At 35.7% G+C, this 12,575-nt stretch overlaps 1 protein-coding gene across 1 annotated transcript; it reads right to left on the reverse strand.

Moving 5' to 3' along the window:
• Positions 1–165: 165 nt before the first annotated feature.
• LOC141828985 (B3 domain-containing protein Os07g0563300-like) lies at positions 166–11,815 on the reverse strand. The gene is given in 15 exon segments (XM_074716380.1): positions 166–626; positions 629–1,176; positions 1,354–1,421; positions 3,023–3,136; positions 5,771–5,820; positions 6,771–7,006; positions 7,080–7,128; positions 7,816–7,892; positions 8,316–8,490; positions 9,189–9,285; positions 9,380–9,788; positions 9,862–10,180; positions 10,762–10,860; positions 10,950–11,031; positions 11,502–11,815. Coding segments are annotated over 15 exon segments (2,520 nt in total). The 5' UTR covers positions 11,657–11,815; the 3' UTR covers positions 166–584.
• Between the last annotated feature and the right edge of the window lie 760 nt (positions 11,816–12,575).

Below are 12,575 nucleotides of genomic sequence, written 5' to 3' on the forward strand. Positions count from 1 at the left end.
AATTATGATTAATTATAAAATTGATAAATTCCAGTCTATCAAATAATAATATCAATCTTATTGAATGTAGATGCATGAACTTGAAACTCTTGGGTACATATGCTGACTCTTTTAGCCAAACACAACCATCAAACTTAGAGAAAATAACAGGTAAAACAAATAGAAATGACTTGATTAATTAGGATCATAATAAACCTACCCTCACAAGGCCTCATGGATACATTAGTGTCCTTTGCATAATTAATGACTGTACAGATAGTTATAAAATTGGTGATCAAACAAAAGGTGATGTTGCCCAAATGGGCTTCTGAACGATCACGTCTCACTTTGGCGTAGTTACTTCAGAATATACCTTACTACCTTAGGTTATGGGATTCCACACGGAGTATTTTTGGAAGGCCCCCTTTTGGAGTGTACAGTCAGGACAGGAGGGTCGAGCTTGATTCGATCCCAACTGCCAATTGATCAGCGGCCCACGTTCTCCATGGCATGCAGACCCTTTTCATCTAAGTTATGTTTGTCATCTTTGGCTTCCCTCTCACTATGATCGCTGGTCTCTGATGAACTTCCAGATTCTCCGAAAGTTACAGGTTCAGTAGGGTACCAGTGTCACACTTTGATGTTGTGCCAATGGTTCTTCCTCCCTCTCTGGTTGGATGTTCAAATCAATCTGGCGTGTTTTGAGAGGGGACGCAGATGTGGTTCTGCGATCAGATGCTTCATTGACTGCTACCATATCAACGTTCGACGTATCTACCTTCTGAGTGGCAACCTCATCGCTCGGACCAGTTGATGGAACATCCATATTCCCTGGTTGTGGTGACACTTCTGATGGCAGGATGGGTGACTTCAGCTTTCCTGGTGTCTCGGATCCCTTCTCCGACTGACGCTTTTCGCGCCTTAATTCGAGCGTTCTGAACCTGCGTTTCACAGTGAGGCAGACGTTGCATGTGCAGTGTGGCTTGTGCTTGGGGCCCTTACCACTCGGAGGTTGGATACAGACAATGCATGTGCAGCCGGGCTTATGCCGGGGATGCCTTGTTGTCGGATGGGAAGATTTTTGGAGGCTTTTGCTGTAACCAAGAATAGCAAGGTTTGCTAGTGTATCGAGTCCGTCTGACACTTGAACGCTGTCTCTTTCTGCTTTCGCCTTCCCCTTCCCCTTTTTCAAAACACCTGTTGTTCGCAGAAACAATTGGAATCAATAATTGCATTTGAAGTACTTGACTTCAGTAAAGAAACTGGAAAATCCAACAGCTAAGCCACAATTTTTTGTAATTGAAAATGATAACAAATAAACATACCTAATTAGCAGAAAATATTGAATACTGACAGTCTTTGAAGATCATATACCTGATTTACAGGAGACCATGTCTGCTATCTGCTCCAAACTCAATTCTTGAGCAGAAGAACAAGATGACCTGAACATATTGAAAGAACCAGTAACAAACAGTTAAATAGGATTGAGTAAATTGTTGACAAGCATATCACACTTTTGGTGAATCCGTGTATATACATAACTAACTAACAGGAGTTCAGATGGAAAGAGTTACAAACTTCTTTTTCTGATGACAAGTTTAGAAACAATGGTTTTATGTGTAATGTTGAACCTAAGAATGCAACTTTCCTACAATAATAAACAAAAGGTGGAATGAATTATGCTAGATGGTTGCATGAAAAAAATCCTGCCAGGGACTATTCATGTGTTCTTAAGATGTACAATTCAAAGGCACAAATCCAGGGCGTTTCAATTAGTTTTCAGAGATCAAGACAGCAACTATTTTGGGTTGTTGGTTGGTTGGACCTAATAACTTAATTCATCTGGTCAGATCATCAACATCAGTCAAAGTTATAGCTTGTATCATTAAGATGGCTATTTACATCAAAATGTTATAGGTTAATTGCAAAATATATCTCAATGTTAACCCCTTATTTAGCAAATTACTGTTCACCTTTTAGTTTAAAAAGTTAATCATAACCAATTAAGGGGGTGTTTGGTTTAAGGTTCCCCAGATGTAAATGTTCCATTGAGTTCTCGAAATTTGTGCAATGGACAGATGATGGGTGTTTGGGTTTAGATGGTGAATGTACATATGCGGTTGGGGTAACTGGAAATTGAGAGTTGGCAAAAAGGATCTATGGAGGTCATTTTTGCCAACCTGAAAGTTCAAATTACACATCTACCCTTGTGAAAAATATATATGAATTTTTTCAAGTTTTTAGTAAGGGTAAATAAATAAATGGACATCCAAAATATAACTCAACCTCATATTCACCAAACACTCTATTTACATTTACATTTTCTCAACCTTTTCTCAACCCCAACTATACATTTACATATTTTCAACCCTAACTTTCCGTTGAAAAAATACAACTTAAAATTAAATCTTCAATCATGAATCGCAATCTGTTATTCACTTTGTAATACATTTGTCATTAAGAGCTGGCATGCACCTGAGATGATAATTTTTTATCCAATTTATTATATTGCCACGCGATACTGAATTACAAATAATTGACCCATCTTGTTTATATCACTTAGCTATTTGAGGAACTCAATTAATTGACTGCACCAACCATCCTTAAGTGTCATCTCATCACTTAATTGTAAATTGATGATATTAACAACATAATCTAATTGTTAAGGATTTAAATCGTTAAATATAGATTTTTTTTAACTAAAAGGTAAAGATAGACATGTAAAAAATGGTAAAGGTTGGAAAAAAATTGCAATTGATCCAATATTAGACAGTATGATCCTACACATGTTTATTATATCACACAAAAACATGAACTTGCATTATTCTGTTTCAGATCTTGTTAAGTATCTGAGTGGTCCAAGTTTGCAAGTCCTGGCTGATTTCCTGTATGAAAATCCTCATTCTAGATTTTCTGATTCTCTGAATCTAACAGAGCATCGACAACCATATACTTTAAATATTCATGATCCATTTGAGGATGCCAAAATTTAATTAAAAATGAAATGACTTCAACAGTTCCAAAATATAAAGCTCCAAGTCACCTTTCAGAATCCCAAACATTTTCCAAGCAGGTCCACTTGAATGGAAGTAGTGCATCCACTGGCACTTTGCGCCACTTCAAACATTCTTCGCATCGAACCCATTGGTGACTTTCACTGGACAATGTTTCAAAGAATGAATACAAAGCAACTTATTAGTTGACATTACTAGTAACAATATACATATTGGTGCATATTTGATAATACTAGCAAACACCATGAATTTACCTACAGAATTGATCAATCTATATATGGCAGGGTACAATGGAAATGAAGTGCATCAAAACTCAAAACAGGAACATGACGATATCAGACACTTGGTAGCTCTAAATTCTCAGTTAAATATTGAGGCCAATATTTCATCCAAGAGTCCAATATTTCCTATTGCAAGAGCCTAACAGTTTACGTACGGCTAAATGACAAAAAACACAGATAACATTTGAAACTATGTAAAAAAAACAGATAATATTTTGAAACTATGTAAAAAAAACAGATAATATTTGAAATTATGTATCGCACTTACAAACAATCTGGATGTATGCTTTTATGATGGCTAAAGTGATTCTGCTAAGTTAAAGGCACAGCTAACACTATTGCATATCCCAATTTATGCGCCAAGCACAAAAACCTAAGGAGAACCATAATTGCCCCCAGGGCGTAGCGCAAACGATGGACGCATGACATTTCTGATGTAACAACCACGGATTGAATCTCACGGGAACTCACGACCTGCCATTCAACCCGCCATGCGCCTCCTGCTTATGTATCGGAATTTATCTCCCTCCATATCCTTGGAGTCAACTCTAGGGGGCTGCTGACGTGGCGGATTCACTTTTTTTCTAAGGAGAACTATAATTTTCATCTATTTATGCATGAGTACAAACTGAGTGCTAAGGAGAACCACAAATTTTGTCTAATTATGCAACTAATAGGAATCTGATTCGCACAAGCAAAGTTTACAATCTTGATCCTGTCACACCAGTCCATGTTATTACGTACCATGTACAGCTGTAGCACATAATACAAACAGCTAGGAGATGGCTTGATCAGTCTCACATTGACATTCCAAAATCCAAATTACACGCTTTATCTCCAACGAAGTAGTGCATCTAAAGTATAAGTTCAGTAAATTATGGATGAAAATAAGGCAATACTCCACTTTCTCCATCAGCTAAGTGGAACAGTCAAGTATCCAACTTAAAATGCCAATACAGTATATTTGTCACTCTAGATTGCTTAATGGAGCCTTTTATTACTTATTAATTTTTGTTTTTAGTGCAACTTTTTCCCACTATCCTTCATCTATTTTTGCATAAAGTAATCCCGACTTCAAATGTCACTTTAGAACCACAACAGCAAATGTCCCCAGGTATTTGGGGTTGGCAATATGATCCATGCTTAAAGGTTTTGGCTGTCACAACCTTGTGCAATTTCCAACCTTTAGAAGATGGCACTTTACCCTCCCAAAGTTTCCAATTATGTTCCAATTTGACACCCATATCTAACTCCCTCATATAAGTATTGAAATCCCATATCACTTGAAACAGGTGAGACATATTGTTGTTATTGAGACTGAAACTGGCTCAAAACTGTGACCTTAGTCAGATGCAGTGGCACCACATCAGAGGGGACCTACCATGGAGATCATTAACGAGGAGCATCGAGGAAGCAAAGATAGAAAGCCATTGATATTCTCACCAATAAACATCATAACCCTTGGTACACCACCTCTTCTTCCTTTTGTTCCTCCTATGCTTCTTCTCCTCTTCTTCATCCGACTCTTCTGCTGCTCCTCCACCCTCTCACCTTTATTTGATGTTGGATGGCCCAACTTCTTACCCAAAAATGACACATCAATTGACATTGATACTATCTCATTCTAGCAAACAATGGGAAATGCCATGAATGAGATTTTAATCCTTACTATCAAGTCAAAGAAATAATCAGTCACAAGGCATAAGTGCCATGTCAAATTGTTAAGTCATGAATACCTAATTATTGATAATTAATATTTTACATGTTCCAATACATATTTTATAATTAAAGTTATGCATCATAAAAATTTGAATAACTAAATTTAAATTATTTTATGGCATATATTGACAAATACTTGGTCTTCATCTAGCAATTAAAATTATTATTATTACAAATTTATGACACTGATTCACAATTTTATAATTAAAGTTATGCATCATTAAAAATTGAATAACTAAATTTAAATTATTTTATGGCATATATTGAATAAATACTTAGTCTTCATCTAGCAATTAAAATTATTATTATTACAAATTTATGACACCGATTCACAATTATATTAAATTAGTCATCATTTTAATACTTACTATTTTCCAATAGTCAAAACTGTCTTTCTAAGTTGTGATATAATCATCACAAAAAATAAAAGGCAGAGTTAAAGATCACTCGACATAAATTGGTGGTGTCCACGTAAGTAGTGATAATCATATGAAGAACTATTTGCTGATGCTTTGAGTAGATGATTGAATTTTTTTTAACAATCTCAGAATTTTTTAGATATATTTGCTCAGTACAGATTAACCCGCATTCATGACCTTTACATAAAAATGTCAATGATTTATTTACATATAGATTAAAATATCATGTATATTCCTAAGAATTTTTTACTTGGATCTTTTTTTTTACAATTAGACTGGAGAAAAAAACCACACCAAATGCATCAAAAGATATGTAAAAACATGATGAAATATCAGGAAGATAGTCCAGAAAGAATACCCAGCTTGATCTGAGGTAAGGTATGTCTTCTTCCCTAGTACAGGTGCTTCCTGTAGTGTTGAGGAGAAAGAATTAGTTGTTAAAGACAGATTCTTCGTTTGTCCTATTTATGCACAATAGTAATCAAGGCTGCAATGGTAAAAGAAATGTCTGAGTTCACCAAGGCTTCACACGGCATCCAGTGACTCTCCATTTGTCATAATTATACTTGGGAATTCATATATGGAATGCCTGGGTTGATAATTTAGTGAAGGCATAATATTAGGAAAATTGGGTGCAGTTGCTTGGATTGAGTTTATTACAAGTAAATGCACTACAAGTCCAACTCTACTACAACCCTAACATGACTCACTACTGTTGCATGAAGAGACTCCACCATGCACAATAACTTACTGACTTGCAGCAATTGCTGCAAAGATCAAGCTTTTTTGAACTAGCAATTTAGAATTCAAATCAATCTCATAATTGACATGGAGTGAATCATTGAATTGTCAGAAGGAAGACTAGATTAATTTAATTGTATGTGAGTGATTTCTTAACTATGTTTTTCGATCATTTATGTATCTTCATAAATTCTTGCTTGTTGAGGATCTAACAGACTAACAAGTTCAGATCTTTAATAATTTGTTAGCTTAATTTCACTGAATAGAATAATCTTAATTAGGAAAAGTAGTCATGTTCTAACTGAAAATCTTCACTGCAGGAATTAAAGCAGTGCTACAGAATTGAAATTTCACAGATAAGAAAATGACTGGTTTAAGCAAAGAGAGATTCACTCACGATCATTTTATGGACAGTGGAGATATGGGGGAAAAAATGTAAAAAGTGAATTGATAGTCAGGAAGAAGATGAATAATGAACATGATATTCAACCACGAGATAAAACAAGAATCCTTAAATTGAATCTCTATCATTAAATCCCCACAAAACCTAATGACATGATTTAAAGATTTTTGCTATAATAGTCAAGTATGACATAAAATTGAAGCTATTTATTCACCTCATATTCCTCAAATTCATGGCCTTCAATAACAACAATACTAGGAGAAGAATTTAGAGGCGGGCGGAGCAACTTTTGAGCCTCTTCCCATGTCAGTTTCAATTCCATGGATTCCTCATTTTCAATACGTAGGCGGTTACTCTTTGAGCCAAGAGTTTTGGCTTTTCTTTTGCTAGGAACCTGCAATAACTTGGTAGTAGATCCATCCTTTTGTATAAGTGAGGTGATCTGATCAGCTGCATCAACCATTATGATAACTTTAGAGGTTTCAAAAGAAACATTCAAGGTTCCATATTGTTCTCTTATTACCTTCTGGCGGTGGTGAGATTTCGCCGCTAGATTTATGTGTTTCAGGATCCTGCAGGTTACAAAATCCAACTTTGAATCATGGTGCAAGTCAATCCCAGTTACAAATTTTAGCTTAGAATTCATGATGATGCAATGCAAAATTAGGGAATGGCTATGAAATTGTAACACTATAAGAAATTATATAACAGATGTTTAACATATTAGTAGTTCATACTTACTAGTTAATACAACAATATGAAGAATACAACACCTTTATCAAAAGGTAACTTATCTTAACATGATTGTATTAGCATAGACTATTTGGATGCTTTATATTTGATGAAGCAAATGTGAATCAATCAAATTAGGAAAAGAAACCATGCAAAGGCTTTAATAAAAGAAACTTGGTGCTTGCCAAAAAAAGGCCATCAACAATGTTTATGATCCCGTAGGGTTAGCTACATGAATCTATTTCAGCAATATAAGATGCAGGGCTATACTCTCAGTGTAGGGCAGTCAAACTTCAATTTTGTTAATACATAAATGACCACTGACCAACAAAAAACAAATTTAAATTGATGCATTGACAGTGCATTCAATTGGAAGGTTTACAGGACCATAGAAGCAAGTGGTGACAAGTTTCTCTATCAGCACAATAACATGCTACATGACAAAACAGGATTAATCCATCTCCAGAACAACAAAATTCTAACCAAGCATATACATTTTTGAAATGACTAACACTTGATCAACCAACCTGTTCAGTAGAGCTGTTAGAAGCCTTTCTAAATCCCATGACCAACTTTCCTTCTGGATCTATCCTACTAAATGTAACTGCGGAAATACATTCAGTTTCAACAGAAAAATAAAAATAAACATCATACAACTATGTGCAACTACACTTGTATATTGTATATATATTACCTTCATAACTTTAATATATCAAGCATGAAACAATAATATAAAACTAAAAACTAAAACCATCATGAGAAACATCTTCCATAAGATAACATATACGGTAACTTTGATATCTCATGTCATGATGACAAGAGGATGCAAGAGGATAATTAAACTAAAATTGGCAGAAATGGTATATAAAAGAGTTGAGATCAAATATGGCCAACTTAAAGAAATACGTGTCAATGCATCCATTGATCTTGAGGAGGATTAATAAGGATTATCTGGAGAAACCATGGAGGCATCCAATAGCAATATCTTTGCCTAAGAGATCATCATCTAAATATATTAGAATAATACCTGTGTCACCTGCTTGCAGTTGCATTGCCTGAATGCAAGGTGTAACCCCCTCCAACACATACATCCTACTGTTGTTGTTAGGCCAAAATCGAAATTGGAATACCCAATCCTTTCCACTTGCATCCTGAACTTTTAAAGGAAGTCCTTCTGGCTGATAAATTGCAGGGAAGTATGCCTGTGTTGAAAATATAAACAAGAAGACCAACCAAGAAACTAAAGTAGTTTTCTAGATGAAAACTTCTAGTGGCTCAAAAAGTTAACAAACAAGAACATGTTTGTCTAAAGGCCTATTGCTATATGTATGAAGCAAATTTGATAAATATGAGATAATATAGGTTAAGATGGTGTGAAGGGTAGAGAGATATTATTAGCAAAACCTTGCATAGAGTCCATGATAAGATAGAATCCATGTCACCTTCTCCAATAGTTGGGAGTAAATTAATTTGATTTTTTAATGTATAAAGCTAATAAAACTCATTCCCAGTAGCTATGTAATGTATTCCATGCAAAATCAAACCAACAATGAGTTAATGAGTTTAATGGCATTCAAAAGTACATAAAGCCACAAATCCTTAAGACCTGTGAAGTACAGTGTATAAAACAAAAAATATGTTGGATAAATAATTCAAGAATTCAGCTTAGCAATCCCACAACAATAAATTAGGAAATATGTGGACTCTATGGAGATCTAATTCCCTTGGTGCAGAACATATTATTTTATTGTAGTCAGGCATCATTGAACATTAAACTTTGCTGGAAGAATCAGCCATTTTGTAGCGACATTAAATTTTAGAAGTATAAAAAAGAGAATTATTATTTCATGAACTTAAGGTTGCTGAACTTTCTAATATTAATACTAAAAAAAGGAGTTACCTCTGCACATTTCTTTGGAAGCACAAGTCGTCCAATCCGCCCGGCATCACTAGCGCTTAACATCTTTTCAAACAAGGGAGTGATGGAGGATTGTGGACTTGTAACAGTTAAGTAAAGACTTCAGTAACATTGAAGGGATATGGAATAACATCATAGTACATTAAGGTATGTGTGATAATGCCAAAACATACAAAATAGAAGGATACTCGCCGGATATTTGTTGCAGCTCTTGATTTGTTATCCTAGGCCAATATCGAGGAAGCAATTGTGTCCGTGGATAGGCATCGACTCGAGTTCTTCCGTTGCGCATTTGAACTTGCAATTCAGCTTCATTGATACGCTGAGGGTAAAACTGCTTTGATAATGGAGTAGTTACTTGTGCTGGTGGCTGGTTTGGCGAAAGATTCATTGGATCTTTAACTCCATTTGATGATGAAAAGGATGCTGGAAGACCAATAAGTAGAGACGAGTTTTCTTTTGAAATAGGTAATTGTCGCAACTTGATAGATGAATTTGGCTTTGCTTCAAAGTTAACTAAGGAACTGGTAGAACAAGGGTCTGCACTTACTGATTTCCTTATAGACATAGGATCATTTTCTCCTACAAGAAGTTTGCCAAAATGCCAGCATTACCCACATATAATATTTTCCATAACAAAGAAAGGACTCCAAACCTGTATTCCCGTGAGTGTATTTATCTCGTGAGATGTTGTTAAGGTTGGTAGAAATTTTTCTCTCAGGCTCAAATTTCTTTTCATGTGCTGAAATAGAATGGCGTCCTCCAGGTGTCAACTTCTCAATGCTACTAGGTCTGTCAAATTCATATGATAGTCTTTGTTGCAAATCAGACTGCATTGTCATATTCCACATATGTGGAGCTTGACGCCACTGACCAGACAATGGAGTGGCAATTGATCTCCAGGTTTTAGAAGGTGAATCTCTCCTTTCAGGTACATGCTGTTGCATAAGAGAAGATGATATTTGATTTGGTGCCTAGAAATTTATGAATAGGAATGAGGTCAAGAAGCAAAGTATTAAAAGTCTAATATATCTGAAAAGTTAATCTTGGATATCTATATTTGTACTCATGGCATGGAATGAGCTTAACATGAGCTTAAATGCAACAAATAACTGTGTTAACAGATTAAAATCAATTCAGTAGAATACAGCTAGCAATTAGACCCCTAACTCGATAGTCAATTAGACCATTTCTCCAAGTATAGATGTTTGGTTAGAAAGTATAGGAGTAATATACAAAGATAAAAATCTTACGTAAATTAAGGAACTTATCCTGATAGCATTCAGTTTTGAAATAAACAGACAGCAGCAATTATACCAGTACAGTGTGTTTCCAGCTAATCAGATTATCTCTCATTTTATTTCGTGCTTCTATATCATATAATGATAGAAAATTTTGGACCCACAGAGAATCCAAAAGACAAATTCTAGATAAAGACAAAATGTTTGAGTGATGTTGCATCTCAAACAATAAATTTTGCTGGAGTCAATAGAAGAAAGGAAGAATCAAAGATAAGTACTGCATGACAGTGATAAAAGAGGCTTTTGCAGCTCACCATTGTAAGAGATTTCCTAGCGCATGCAATGCATTCAACTCCTCCAGCATCAAGCAAAACATAAGTCTGAGCTGACACGATACACCCACAATGCAGTCGCTGTAAATAGGACAACATAATAAGGTATACGACACAGATAGCCGCAAACGAAGATTTTGCCTTCTAAATAGTTAACAGAGATCTCTAACCTTGGCGCACGTCTCACAGTTCCTCCAACCAGAATCATCAGCATGAAACGTCTCGCAGAAAGTCCCTTGCTCAAACGCGGATCTACAGTGGAAAAGAATCGGGATTTAAATATATGAATGGCACAATTGATTGGAGAGAAAATTCGAACAGGAAAAAATAATAAAAAAATTTATATGCATTTCGCGTATCAGAAGCATAAGATGACATCTGTTAACATTTCTACCGTAATTATTAAACATAAAAATCTGTTTAAGAAAAATAAACTCAAACATGTCGCAATAATAGAACTCCATTTTTGGGGTGAGAAATAGAACACCAATTTAGAAAGCACGTCATCGTAAAATAATAAATGAACAAATATACGAAAAGTAGAGGGAAAGAAACAACCGCCACCGCCGCGGTGGCTCACTGGAAAACCAAATCTGAGCACCGAAAAACTCGAATCCTGAATGACCCGACACATTTTTAAACAATATAAACAGAATAAACGGTTTATGAATAAAGGGATGGTAAGATGAAGCAATAGAGTGGGCGAGATATAGAGGCTGTACGAGCAGCGGTCGCAAAGCTCGGCGATCTCTCCACCACGAAGGCGCCAGCCCCTCCTGCGAGGTGGCTGATGGTCCGATACGGACTCCTTACAGTGTGTGTTGAAGCAGATCTTGACTGCTGGAGCCGCTACAGACGCCGAAGAAGGCGAAGACATGTAAACAAGAAAAATGGAGGAAGCGGGTGGATTAAAAGCCCAAACCCTACGCTTGAGCTCGCAATCCGGAGCAGCAGTTGCTTGAGTCGGAGGCCATGAGGGCGGTTACCGGGGAGCGGGGAGGAGAGCTGCGAGGGGATTGGGCGATCTCGATCGAACGAGAGTCGCGCGAGCTGCGAGGGAGGAAGCCAATGAATTGGAGTGCGAGCGAGAGAGTAGAAGAATGTAACGGTGTTACGTAGAATATTACGGAAACCGGCGATCGCAGGCCGTTAAGAAAAGCTAGTTGGCTAGAGTGATTCACTGTGTCCGGCGCACGCAAAGCTACCCGAAAAGATACCCTAGAGGCCGCGGCATAAGGACGAGTGTGCTTGTCACGTGGCATCGTTCATGCAAAAATCTATTTACATTTGGTAAAACGGCACGCGTTGCATGAGAAATATTTTTATTTTATTGTGTCGTTTCTTTTACATTTGTATTCGTATAAAAAAAATATGAATACGTGAATATTTACTTCGTATTTGACGATAAAAAAACAATGCTTTCCATATTTGAATGGCAAGAAAATTCTGTTGATATTTTTATCATAATATTTTATTGTTATGATATTAATATTATATAAAATATTATAATTTATAAAATTTAATTTAATTAAAAAAAATATTATAAACTCTAAAGAGTAAACTCGAATCCGATTCAAACCTGATTTAAATTTAATCTAATCTAAAACTTTCAATTTGAACCTGTTCATTATCATTAAAGCTCATTCTTTTTAACAAATATCAAAAGTACCAGGTATTCTAAAAACATATCTGTTTCGACTTTATTATGATGTTTTTTTAATTAAAATGCTCTAAAAAATATATTGATATCGGGGACTCTAACATCCTTAAAATTACTCATTAATTATATAAAAATC

This window comes from Curcuma longa, chromosome 5 (assembly GCF_044706935.1).
Source record: "Curcuma longa cultivar G26 ecotype Majalengka, Jawa Barat chromosome 5, ITB_CL_G26_1.1, whole genome shotgun sequence".
In the NCBI taxonomy this organism is placed as follows: domain Eukaryota; kingdom Viridiplantae; phylum Streptophyta; class Magnoliopsida; order Zingiberales; family Zingiberaceae; genus Curcuma; species Curcuma longa.